At 40.6% G+C, this 12,299-nt stretch overlaps 1 protein-coding gene across 2 annotated transcripts in view; it reads right to left on the bottom strand.

Annotated features, from left to right (window-relative positions):
* The window catches only part of VPS4B (vacuolar protein sorting 4 homolog B), a 20,184-nt gene extending 7,885 nt beyond the window's left edge, over positions 1-12,299 (bottom strand). Inside the window, exons 1-8 of one of the 2 annotated variants that reach the window (XM_075084184.1) lie at positions 12,088-12,299; positions 9,303-9,414; positions 7,780-7,930; positions 6,458-6,525; positions 3,459-3,578; positions 3,070-3,226; positions 1,539-1,687; positions 1,290-1,371 (exon numbers count right to left, since the gene is read on the bottom strand). In XM_075084184.1, the coding sequence (XP_074940285.1) occupies positions 1,290-1,371; positions 1,539-1,687; positions 3,070-3,226; positions 3,459-3,578; positions 6,458-6,525; positions 7,780-7,930; positions 9,303-9,414; positions 12,088-12,114 (866 nt within the window). In that variant the 5' untranslated portion in view covers positions 12,115-12,299. Of the gene's footprint in view, positions 1-1,289; positions 1,372-1,538; positions 1,688-3,069; positions 3,227-3,458; positions 3,579-6,457; positions 6,526-7,779; positions 7,931-9,302; positions 9,441-12,087 lie in introns of both variants that reach the window. The other variant, XM_075084185.1, reaches the window with a different exon arrangement.

The following is a 12,299-nucleotide window of genomic DNA, read 5'->3' as shown; positions in this document are numbered from 1 at the left end:
ATGCCACAGACAGGGACATCCTCTACTTGATCAAGTTGCTCAAAGCCCCGACCAGCCTGACCTTGAACGCTTCCAATGATGCGGCGTCCACGACTTCTCTGGGCAACCCGTTCCACTGTCTTGCCACCCTCATCATGAAAATTGCTTCCTTATGTCTAATCTAAACCTACTCTCTTTCAGTTTAAAACCACTGCCCTTTGTCCTGTCAAAAAACCCCAACCCAGCCCTGCCCCCCCCCCCCGCCCCCAACAAAAAACGCCCAACGTCTCTCCATCTTTCTTAGAAGCCTCCTTTATATATTGAAAGGCTGAACTAAGGTCTCCCCAGAGCCTTCTCTTCTCCAGGATGAACAACCCCAGCTCTCTCAGCCTGTCTTCACAAGAGAGGTATTCAAGCCACTTGATCATTTTCACAGCCCCCTTCTGGACCCACTCTATCAGGTCCATGGCTGTCTTGTTCTGTGGACCCCAGAGCTGGAATTTCAAGGATGACTGAAATTTCAAGCAACACGTTCACCTCTAAATCGGTCTCACACAAAACTATAGTCATACAGGTTGGAAGTGACCTCTGGAGTTCACCTTGTCCAACCCCCAATTAAAGTATGGCCAGCTTGAATTCAGTATATAAATAAGTCAGTGACAGTCACAAAAAATTAACATTTCTTTAGCCTACAAAAATGACCATTACCCAAGTGGTGTCATCATCACAACATAATCATGCTTGTCACAGAGCTCTATTTGTCCTCTGCTGCTCTGCAGCTCAAGATCCAGCTAAGCATATACAGGCGTGGAAGCCCTTTATCTACAAACAAACAGTTAAAACATGCACTGAAAGATCACAAATTATGCCTGACCAGTAGAAAAACACAGTATTTCTGTGTAACATAAAGCTACATTTCCATGTAATAACTCAAGCTATTCAACAGTTTGTTAACAGCTGAAAAGGAAGGCTCTACCCCCTCTTGCCCTTCTGAGGTGCATATCTTGTAACCTGTCCCCCAAGCTCACCAGAAGACCAACCAACAAGGAAACAGAATGGTTTTCTGCTTGCTCAAGCACAATCAGCTAACAAAAAGATCAAATAAACTACAGGGCCAATATAAGAGTGAACAACCTACCTCTTTAAAGGGGCAAGGGGCTATTAGTTTGGGTCAGTCCATCTCATGGAAACAAGTTGCAGAACATTAGCCATGTCTGAAAACATGAGCTGGATTACTACCTCAAGTAGTCTCAGACTTGAACCCTCGCAACAGTTGCAAATTTCATACCATGAAAAAAATGTCATCATACCGTCTCCTGATAGCAGAATCCAAAACCCAGGGTATGTTGGTCGCTCCTAAGACCAAGATTCCTTCATTGTCAACACCAACCCCTACATCAGGACAGAAATCATGTGACAATATAGATGATAAACAGAGACTGTTTTAAAATGTCATCAAAATTTAATAGGGTGGAACTGCAGATCTTTTTAGTGTTCTCATGCAAGCTATGCTTAAAATACATATCTTAATTCCTTTGACTGATTTTGAAAAAACTTACCTTGCATCTGGACTAGAAATTCTGTTTTTATCCGTCTAGCAGCCTCACTTTCATTTTCACTTCTTGACCCACAGAGGGAATCTATCTCATCAATGAAGATAATAGACGGTTTGTTTTCTCTGGCAAGCTGGAACAAGTTTTTCACTAATCTTAAAAAAGGAAACAGCTTCAGTTATCTTAATGATTACACCAGTAAAACCATATAACTTAAAATTATGATACAGTCACTTCCTTTAGAGAAAGCTAAAAAAAAAGTATTAGAAAAGTATTAACATAAAGCTACTCAGAGATATAACATTCTTCCAGCAAAAAGGGAGGTTAAACATTTTAGAGTTCTCCAGGCATGGTTTTGCCATAAAACACCCTCTTTCGGTTTACATTTCTACAAGACAGCCTGGACTATATAAAACCACCACTCTAGACAGATTCGGAAGAACATGGCTTTCTCTCATTTAACATTTTTAACCTAATCAGATTCTAACTCGAATTTTTGTAAGAAATAACATGTACATTTACTTTGTACAACTTTACTAATTACTTTTTATATGACAAGAAAAGTTGGTTTGCCAAAAACACCCTACCCATATCTTACTAACACATTTTACTAAGTTAAAAAGGAAAATAAATAGGAACATGCTGGGAAATTCTTAACATTACCAGCACTAACTCTTGGGCCATAGTCTCAAAAGAAGTCCAACATTAAAAATGCCCAGCTGGATCCAGTTCTGTATTCCTTTTATAACAGAAGAAAAGCAGCTTAAGGTTTCCAGCTTTTGGGGAGAAAAACCCAGTTCAAATACTGTATCCAATGGCCTTTCTTCCTCGTGCTATTGACTGTCCCACACTTCAAACTATTAAAGCATAGTTTTGGCAAGTATTGTTATCACCATAGGAAAGTCCTTTCTGTGCAACAAACACAGAGCTTTTTCTTAATTCATTAAATCTTCACTGGAACCTCTACAGAAACTCCTGCACATCTAGACTGCAGCCAACATGCCACTTCAGGCTTCCTGGTCTTCACACAGTAACAAAGTGTTAGCATGAGGAAGCATAAAATTTTCTTTCATGGCTGTTCCTCTCCTTCAGCCTACTTTTGTGAGTCTCTTAGGTCTTCCAGGTTTTGTTTGGAATCAAGATAAAGTACCTCTGTTTGGACAAAGAAATGCCATGTGTTAACAGTACAGCTGCTGGGACAGATGAGTGGGGAGATGCCAAGAAGCAGAGTACCCCAACACTTCAGAATGATGTAGTGTGCAGTCGCAACTGAGTTCAGAAGAGGAATGAGCTCCATGGTTCCCCCAAAACCTTTCTCAGCTAGTTTTAAAACCTGTCTTGAGCACTGAAGCGCAGCACAAAATGCAGCACGATATCTTTACATAGCACTGCAGCACGAAGCATCTAAACACCTGAAGTTTGTTTTTAAAAAGACATGACCCTTCCCTCAAATGCATTTCTTTAAAGCAATTTATCTATATCTATATTAATTTATTCTTGCCAATGTTTTCCTGGACCTCTGGCAACTCCAACTTACTTTTCACTTTCACCTAACCACTTTGAGACAAGGTCAGAGGAAGATACTGAGAAGAAGGTAGAATTGTTTGCTTCTGTTGCCACAGCTTTTGCTAAATAAGACTTTCCTGTTCCTGGTGGTCCAAACAGGAGAATCCCTCTCCAAGGTGTTCTCTTTCCTGCAAGAGAGAAACCAGCAGTCTTCAAAATACTGTAGAAAGACTGAACCTATTTTTCTGATGAAGCCCCTCTAATTTACTCAGGTTTTCCACATCCACCCATGAAACCTCTGTCAGATGGATCACAATCTTTGTTAAGAGCTCAGCTTGAGTCCCTGATACATTGGTGTAACGCTCAGACCCCAGTGCTGGTTCTGACTGTCCAATAGCAAATAAATGCTGTAGTTCTGACCTGTAAACAGGTGTGGAAATTTAATGGGCAAGATCACTGCTTCTTTAAGTGCTTCTTTGGCACCTTCGAGGCCAGCAACATCACTCCATTTGACATTTGGTCGCTCCATAACAATTGCTCCTATAAGAAAAGATTGCATAAATTAGTGATGCACGAGTCTTTTCACAACTTCAATAAATACCATTTTGTGGTTAAAAAAAATAAATTAAGAAATCTATGCCCATGTCCATACTGAATAAAACCAAGGCATTTCTAAGTAGAGATAAACACTGAATAGTTACTCAAACAAATGTTATTTCTACAGAAATCTGTCACATTGCTTTACCACAATAAACCATAGATGAATACTCAAGAGTTAGTAGAAGTCCTGCAATGGTCAAAGCTAGTCTACAACCGACCAGCAAATATGTGTTTACTAGTCACAGATGGATACCTTCTCTAATAGGGACCCAGGCACCATATCCTCACTAAACCACCATTGTGTTGTACTTCCTGAAAAATTTGAACGTAGCTGCAGTAGCCCAGGATTTCTAAGATTCTCCAGCAGATGAAGTAGCTTGTTGGGTATCTCCTGATGTGCAGCAAACAGTTGGACCATCTGATGGTAGAGAGCTTTGGGAGCTAGGGCTGAAAGCATCAGAAAGGCTACATGGAGCCTGCTTAGCTGCAGAAACATCTTAGCCTAGCCATGTTCTCTCAAAATTTATCGCCAAGTCCCATCTTGCTCAGTCAACAACTTCAGCCCGATTTTAGCCAACTGAGCTGTAAATTACCCTTCTCTTCAGATTTCAGATTGGTTAGTCTGACATGCTAAAAATTATTTTGTCTTGACTACTTTTAGATGGGACAACTTGGATCTAAACTAGTGATTAAACATTAGATCTCGTAATCCTAGCCAAGGCAAATCCAAAGAGTAAGAGAAATTTTCTCAGATGAACAAATACCAACCAACCCAACACTCATTTAAGTATTCAAATGCACTGAAAGTTTCAGTTGTCCTATTTCTCTAGAAGGGGCTTTCTAGAATTTCACAATTGGCTTTCACTAGCTATTTTCCTGACATCTTCACCTTATGCCTTCAGAGCTCTGAAGTAATTTACGGCTTGTTTTCTTCTACAGGTTCGGACATTTACTGTTACTCAATGGGTAATGAATAAAGCGAACAACACTTGCTTACTTTTTTAAGTATCTCCTTTGAGATTTTTCTCTTTTGCTTCATTCCTTTTCCATCACATTGAAATGAACAATTTCTGTTAACAATTGCAATTGTTAACAATTTGGAATTTAGCGTCCAAAAGCAACATCATACTGTTCAAAACGTTATAGAGAAAGTTCATTCCAAACTTTGCTTGCAATCTATATACTGGAATTAATTCAACCACCCACTTCCAATGCATTAAATTCTTTTGATAGGCTAATTACATGTCAGTTTTTCTTAAAGTAAACAGAACTATGTGCTCCGTCACTAAAATAATTAGCAGAACAGGTAACAGTTCAGATCGAAATAATCTCCTGTTCCTAAATTGAAATATCAGTTACCTGCACCAGACATACCATGGTAAATAAAATTACTGCACTGTAAGATATCACCTGTACCAGGACACAGATAGAACTGGAATCATAGGCTTCCTAATTTTGTAGGTGTAAATTAATAGTTGGAAGATTAAACAATAGAGCACAAATGGCCTTTAAAACTGTAAACGAGAGTACATGACAATAGACCCACAACTACTATCCAGTCTGAATGTTACTGATCACTTCTCCCACAGTAAGCCAAGTTGCTATTAGGCAGCTAAGAGTAACAAGGCGGCAAAATTAAATACAGGAAATTTCTGTGGCTGTTGTGCAAAGCAAAATGATGGCAAGTAATTTGAAGGCTGCCCAGAGTTTGTATTATCAGAGTTAACAGACTCCTGTATTAAGTTTAAAGGTACCAAGGATCTCACACCTCAGACTTCCAAGCGATCAAATGCATAAGCAAGAACACTAATTTTCTAGAAAGTATCAAAGAAGTGGTGGGTGCAAGAAACTATTTCTTGAAGTAAGAACTGAAGGTCAGATTCATATAGGAAGAAATGAAGTCTTTATACTGAGAGACAGGATAGGAGTCCAATGCTCATAATTTTCTGTCATTTTAAAATACAGGAAACTCTTCCACAGAACTGGATTAAAGAAACGTGTAGAGAAGTAGAAAAAGCATGGCACAGTTTTCAAGTATGATACAACAGGTCCTGGTGTTAAACAGTGAGAAATCTGGTAAATGCATTTGATCTTTGTTACACTGAAAAATAGGGGGAGAACAATTAAATTTCTTCAGATCCATAAGCACCTTCTGGCAGGGAAGCTCTGAACAATTCTTCACCATTGAAGGGTAATAAATATCAAACAAAGCTTCTTTTTTACTGTGTACAAAAATACTGGTAGCTCCTTTATGTTGCCTCAGTGACTGTATTCAGCATTTGAGTTCAAAACCCCAAACTATTATGTTACTCAACTGGGACAGCATCATCACTGCATATGAGAAGATGCTGTCCATTACCATAAATGGGCAAGAATCCAGGTTCTCAACTCCTGAACTGGAGAGCAAGGGTTTTTGTGAAAGTGTTCCTGCTTACACAAAGTGTTTGTATAATGTCTGTTCCCTTAGCCTCTAAGCAATACTCTCATGCACTTAGGAGTAAAAAAAAAAAAACCCAACTGATTCCGTTTAGCCAAGAGCTACCTGGGGTCTTGCAATTTCTCCCTCTGGAAAACTCTATCCTGATAAGCAGTACAATGTTAACATGAAGCACAGGAGATAAATGTCAACATAGTCACTGTACAACTTCATGGCACACAAACCCATATTTCCATAAAGACTTTGCTTCTGTAGGTGAAGAGTACACACTAGTTGAGACATTTACAGACAGTAAATTAATCCGTAACATTTAGGTGGGAAAAATATGAATCTGCTTGACTGAAGCCACCCCTACTTAAAGAAAGGGATGCTTCAAAATTACCTTGAAGTTGATTCTGGAGCTTCTTTTTCTCAGGATCCTCTGACTCCCCTTCCCCATCACTGTCATTCCTGATTTGGAAACAAGAATAAGTCTTGAAATACCATAAAAGAGACTGCTGTCGTAGGATAAAAATCAGAATGCAAAAAGCAGAAAAACCACCAGAATGAAAGAAACTTCAAAATGTTTCAGATCTCTACAAGTTTACAACATGGTACTCCTGCTTTTCTACACCACGTTCTTTCTAATTTGCTCTCCTCATCATTTGAGCTTCCTCTTATGGGTCTGAGCCCTCTTAGCACACTTCTACATGCTTTGAGCCAGCCCCTTGGAAACAAAAGCCTTTTTACTGAGCAACATGGAAGCATTAATACGGTTTATATGTAGACATTAGCACTTATCCCCTATCTGAAACTGCAACAGGACTTGGTCAATTCCATCTAGAACTATGAAACTCTAAACCCATGTCTTGTCAGAGTAAAGGAAACTTGAAGTTAAAAACAGAAAAAAAGAGTCTAGATAGTGAACAACTGGAGTGGAGGTCACGAAAATACGTGTAGCTTCTGTGATATTACCAAGTCCTCCTATTATAAACCAGCAGAACACAGTACAGCTCAAAAAATAAAACTGATGAGATGAGTAGACAATGAAGGAGACTGAAAACCAGGTGAAGTTTCAAGAGGCAATTGAGCAACTCTAGCTGTTCAGGACTGCTAAAAAGGGCAATCCCACCAGAAGGTATCATCCTGAACCCTCTCTCCTATTCCAATAAAGGCAGTAGCAAATGCAAAAGTGGCTCTGCCTGTTCAGCTCTCCAACATGCAAAACCAAAACCAAATCCAATAACAGAAAAACAGCAGAGAGACTAGGCAGCAGCAAGGCATTAGAGTGATTCAGTCCATCTTACAGAACTTCACCCTGCAAAGAGCTTTGCACCTCTTTATCAAGTGTAAGACAGATCAAACTTGGGCCGCAGTAATCATCCATCTGAATTTATTTTCTAGTTAGTAAGTATTTCCATGCAGAAAAATTTTAAGGGTCATTGGGCTCATTGCCATTAAATCCAATAAGTATGTGTTAGTCTGAAACAGCTTTCATTCTTCAGTGAATTTCCCATGCAACTGTCCACACATTTTAGTAAGCAAGTACAGAAATGCCTGTGATGCTAATTCATGTTATTTTTCTTTTATTAGCCCACTGTATTTCAGCATTAGTAGTCATCTGAAGCATTTCAAAAACACTAGTTAAAATGATCTTTGAAGAGCTGAATTTTAGAATAAGCTGAGTTCAGGAAGTATTTTGCTTTACCTTCTCCAAAAACATACCCTTTTCCATCAGTAGGACCAGACTCTTTAACTGGTTTTGTTGCAGTTTTTTCTCTCTTTTTCAGATATTCTTTCAGCTTTTCTGCTCTGTCCAAGTATTCTGTACATTTCATTCTAATGCTCTGTTTTGCTTTATCACTCTGTGCTTCATCTAAGAGTTCAAAGAGAAACAATGCTTTGTTAACAGGAAAACACATGGGCATCAACTGGAAAACAAGGCTAAATCTCTGTCTGCTTTATATCATATCAATATACCTCTCTCAGGGCTCAACACATAACCAAATACTTCAACTACTTATTTTTCCACTATACAGTGGAAAGAAATGACAGGAAGGATGTCATTGCCTATTAGAAATCAAATATTCACCTGCCTTAAAATTTGACTGTGAAGGATTAAGGACAATGGTATTGGAAGCTTTTCTGTCAGCCTTTCAAGCTGCTATACATTGTCTTAACTCCTTTTCTAAAATAGCTCATCAAGAAGCTGCTTGTGCTGAGCCAATATTTATTTAGAAACATACGTTATTTTTCCACAGCCTGCTAATTTTAAAAGTTGTTCACATTATAAAGAAAAAAATTACATAAAACATCTGAAAGAGTTAGGTGTGGTTCAACAGCCACACTGTTCTCTTAGTCACCAATCAAAATTTAACGTTAGGTTTACATGTAAAGTTTCCGAAAGTATATCAGTATTGTTAAAAGCACAGAAAGTGATACTTTGATAAAGTCCGTAAGATATAAACGGATAGGAAGCAATAAACACAAATTATCCTAAGTGACTATAATGAAAATAGGGGGGGGTTTCAAATCATGGAGATCTGTAAGTGCATTTATGTCAGGCGAGCAACCCTAGCCCACTTAAATGAGGGCTGTATCTACATTAAGAAAGCCCACTCCTTGTATGCAAACACTCGACAAGACACAAGTGGTACATGGAAGTGTGAAAAGGGCATGAAGTAGTAATTATGAGCATATGGAAACCGAAGAAAAATTACATCATACAAATCCATCTCATAGATTTTGTTGGCCAAGATGAAGAGCAAGACTACGACATTAAGGAGCAAAACACGCCAGAGAGGTTGTAAAAAGGCAAGCAGCATGATTTCAGGAGCAAAAAAACCCGCTCCATAGATAAAACAAAGACTTCTTGTGTAACACGTGGTTTTCAGCACAACAGAAATACAGGGAACCCTGTACTTATTGTCACATTCCTTCATTCGCAGTAGCCAGCCTGAAACATTGCTACAGAAGTCCGGAGGACAGACAGCAAACCCCTGCCTCCCTGTCATAGAAAAACCTAAAAGAAAACACAAGTAAGAAGCAGTCTGATTTCTTACGAGAATGGAGCAAACACAAAACACAGTAAAGGCAAAAGCTGCAAAACATGACCTCAATCAAACTACAATTAGCAAGTACCAACTGATGATGAAAGTAAAAATTTAAATACTGATGTCAACATAAGAGATTACTCTGGGCAATTTGACTACTAAACTCTACTTAATCGTCCAATACGTTACACTTACATTTAACAACATGGAGAAAATACTGCACAGCGTGTTGGTACAAGCGGAAGGCTTCTTCATAGTTTCTTGCTTTATCTTCTTGCGCTGCCTTGCTAGCAAGGTCTATTGCTTTCTGTAACACATGCAAGTAATTAAGTGCTGCGCGAGATAATTTTGCATCATCAGAGAGACATTTTAAGCTGTTGCTCTTACTGTTTTTTGATGGCCAGTTTTAATGCTCTTCGACATTTACCCCAAGTTGAAGGCAATTGATTCCAAGTCTTAGGCAGTGCTTTGTACATGACACAGTATTTCTATCCTTTTATGAACAGTGGTTAACAAACTGCTGAAATTTATTAGCACACAACAAAGTGAGAACAACATGTTTCTGTGTACTAAGTTGGAACTACTACCAGTTTGTCTGTGCTGTTTTCCTTATCAATCTATTGCATTTATTACAGAAATTATTGAATGCAATTATGGAATGGATTTGGAAATCCATTTTAAGTTTTTTCATTGCAGACCCAGACACTTTGAACTATCAGTACAACACCAGTAAACCCTGTCAATAGCAGAGTCAATACAGGAAGTACATGATTACAAAGCACTGAAACTAGCACTATCACTTTTCCAGCTCTGTGCTAGGAGACAGCTTCAAAGACTGACTATTTGTTTAGCTCATCTAGAAGGATTTAGGTTCTTGATGTCCAAGTGAGAAATTCTAATTACCACTCCAGTAAGGGTGGTGGGAGAAAAAACCCCGCTAGACAGAAAACACACCCAAATCGTAAGCATCAAGAAGAGTTCTAGAAGTTGTAGATCGATTTTTAATTTACTTGCTGAGCTAGTTTCAAATAAAACTGACTGCGATCTAAGCTATCGTAATGCATACATTGGCCTGTAGGTTTGTTGGTATCACCATTATTCCTTTGCTCTTAAGCGCTCATTACCTTTTATTGCACTTTGCTTCTTGAAATGCCTATACCGCTTCAGGACAATTAAAACTGTCAGTTTGAATGACTAGTTCACGTAAGTTTAAAAAAGGCAGTTGGTTAGCCAGTTAAACAACACTAACCAAATCTTGTATAGCTCCACATGTATTTTTCCACATTCAGTCAATTTCTTTTCCTAAACATTGGTAGCATGCTCAGGATGATTACAGTAATGTCAGGGAGCAAACTGGAGAGCTTCAACTGCAGCAAGGAGTTTTCATTAGACATTCCAGTATGGATACTCCTGCTGCTATCCAGACACTCTGGAGCGTTTCAGGCAAAACAAGGCTAGTAAACAGTAGCCATGAGAGAAGGTACAGCAAAATCTCTCATTCTACTGCTTTGTGTTGCTGTCTTGGAAGCAAAGATCATCTCATCAGATCTACCCGAAATAAAGAAGTAATTTATTTTAAAACAATGATCCAATAAAGCAGATTCTACAGCTCTGTTGTGGCAAGTGTTGGAACACTGTAAGCATCTATTTCTTTGGAACAGAACTTTGTCTTTTCTTTTTGGAAAGGACACAAGCTGATAAGGAGTTTACTATGTACAAATGGGCAGTCCCCTCATTACTGCTCACCTTGTGCCCATCTACGCACCATTCAAATCCAGCAAAAACTAACCGAAAAAATAAGTTACTTTTTTCTTAAAGTTCTTAAGTCCCTTTAGTGACTTAAATTGCCACAGAACAGTCCAATGATTCCTGGACCCAGTACATTACAGACAGTGATAGATGTGACACTAAGTCCAAAGAATAAATGGCAAAGACCACCTACTAAAACATAACTGAGAGAAAACAGGGCATGTTGCAGTCCTTTTCCTCCGAAACAGAAAAAAAGTCTACATCATGTATTGACTGGTTTTGGTACACTGTTTTTGTAAATACCAAAACGACTATTACACGGGTATTAGATTCTCAGCTCTAGTGCTACATTACACCGGAAGGCATCTTAGCCTGCTACTGTGATGAAGAACATCGCTATCAAACAAGAAATAATTTATTAGAAAGTTATATGAGCCAGGGCAGAGATGACCAGTTCTAACAATCCACAAGGCACAAACTGTGTTTGTCAGGCTATGGTTTAATAGTCTGATGAACAACACCCTCAGAAAGAATGCTGGCTTAAACAGGTTTCATTCTCCTTCTTATTCTAGACCCTGCAATACCTTCCCCAACTTTGCCAGTGGAAGAGTTACATGGCCATAATAAATTCACAGATATGATCGTGGTTCAAAACAGCCAAAGAGAAAACGACTATTTTTAACACAGGCAATTTCTGGATCTCGTTTGCCAACCAGCCGCAGAACCGATTATACTGTCCCAAGTGAGGGTCAACGCAATTAGAAGAACAGAATGGGCAAGGATTTCCTACAATCGGTAGTCTTAGAAGCGAAGCCAAACTCTGCACCTAAACCACAAGAGACAACAGAGCTTCCCAGGTGGGCACCAGGCCCCACTGCTCCAGCGCCCCGTGGGGCTGGGGGCCGCCACGTGCGGCCAAAACCCCCTCCCCTCCCCAGGGACGAGCTCGGCGCCCGCCGCCGCAACGGCCGGTGCTGACGGGGGGATGAACCCGTGCCCTCCCCCAGCCCGACGCCATCCCCTCGCGGCTGCCCACAGAGGCGTCCCGCCGCTCTCCCGTCGCTGCCACCGGACCCCCCAGCAGCGGGCGTGGGCACTCCCTGTGCCAGCCCGGGGCACTCCACGGGCGGCGGGGGCAACCCCGGACCGGGCAACCCCGGACCTGGCACTCCCCCGACCACCGCCCCCCGGCTCCGCCCCGCCCCGCCCAACAGGGCCTGCGTCGCTCTACCTGCAGGTTGTCGGTGTTGCCCGCCATAGCGGACGGGGCGGGGGAAGGAAGGAGACTGGAGAGAAGAACACGGGCCCGCGGCTGCCGGTGGTGGAGCTCCCCGCTCCCTTCACCCCGCCGCTGCCGCCCACGGAACTGAAACCGCGGCCTCCACTGGACGCTTGCGCACCCCGAACGCCGAAAGATCCCCTTCCGCTTCCGGGAACCGCCCC

This window comes from Phalacrocorax aristotelis, chromosome 2 (assembly GCF_949628215.1).
Source record: "Phalacrocorax aristotelis chromosome 2, bGulAri2.1, whole genome shotgun sequence".
NCBI classification, from domain to species: domain Eukaryota; kingdom Metazoa; phylum Chordata; class Aves; order Suliformes; family Phalacrocoracidae; genus Phalacrocorax; species Phalacrocorax aristotelis.
Note: the sequence above shows the minus strand (reverse complement) of the source record. Positions and strands in the feature narration are given on the sequence as shown.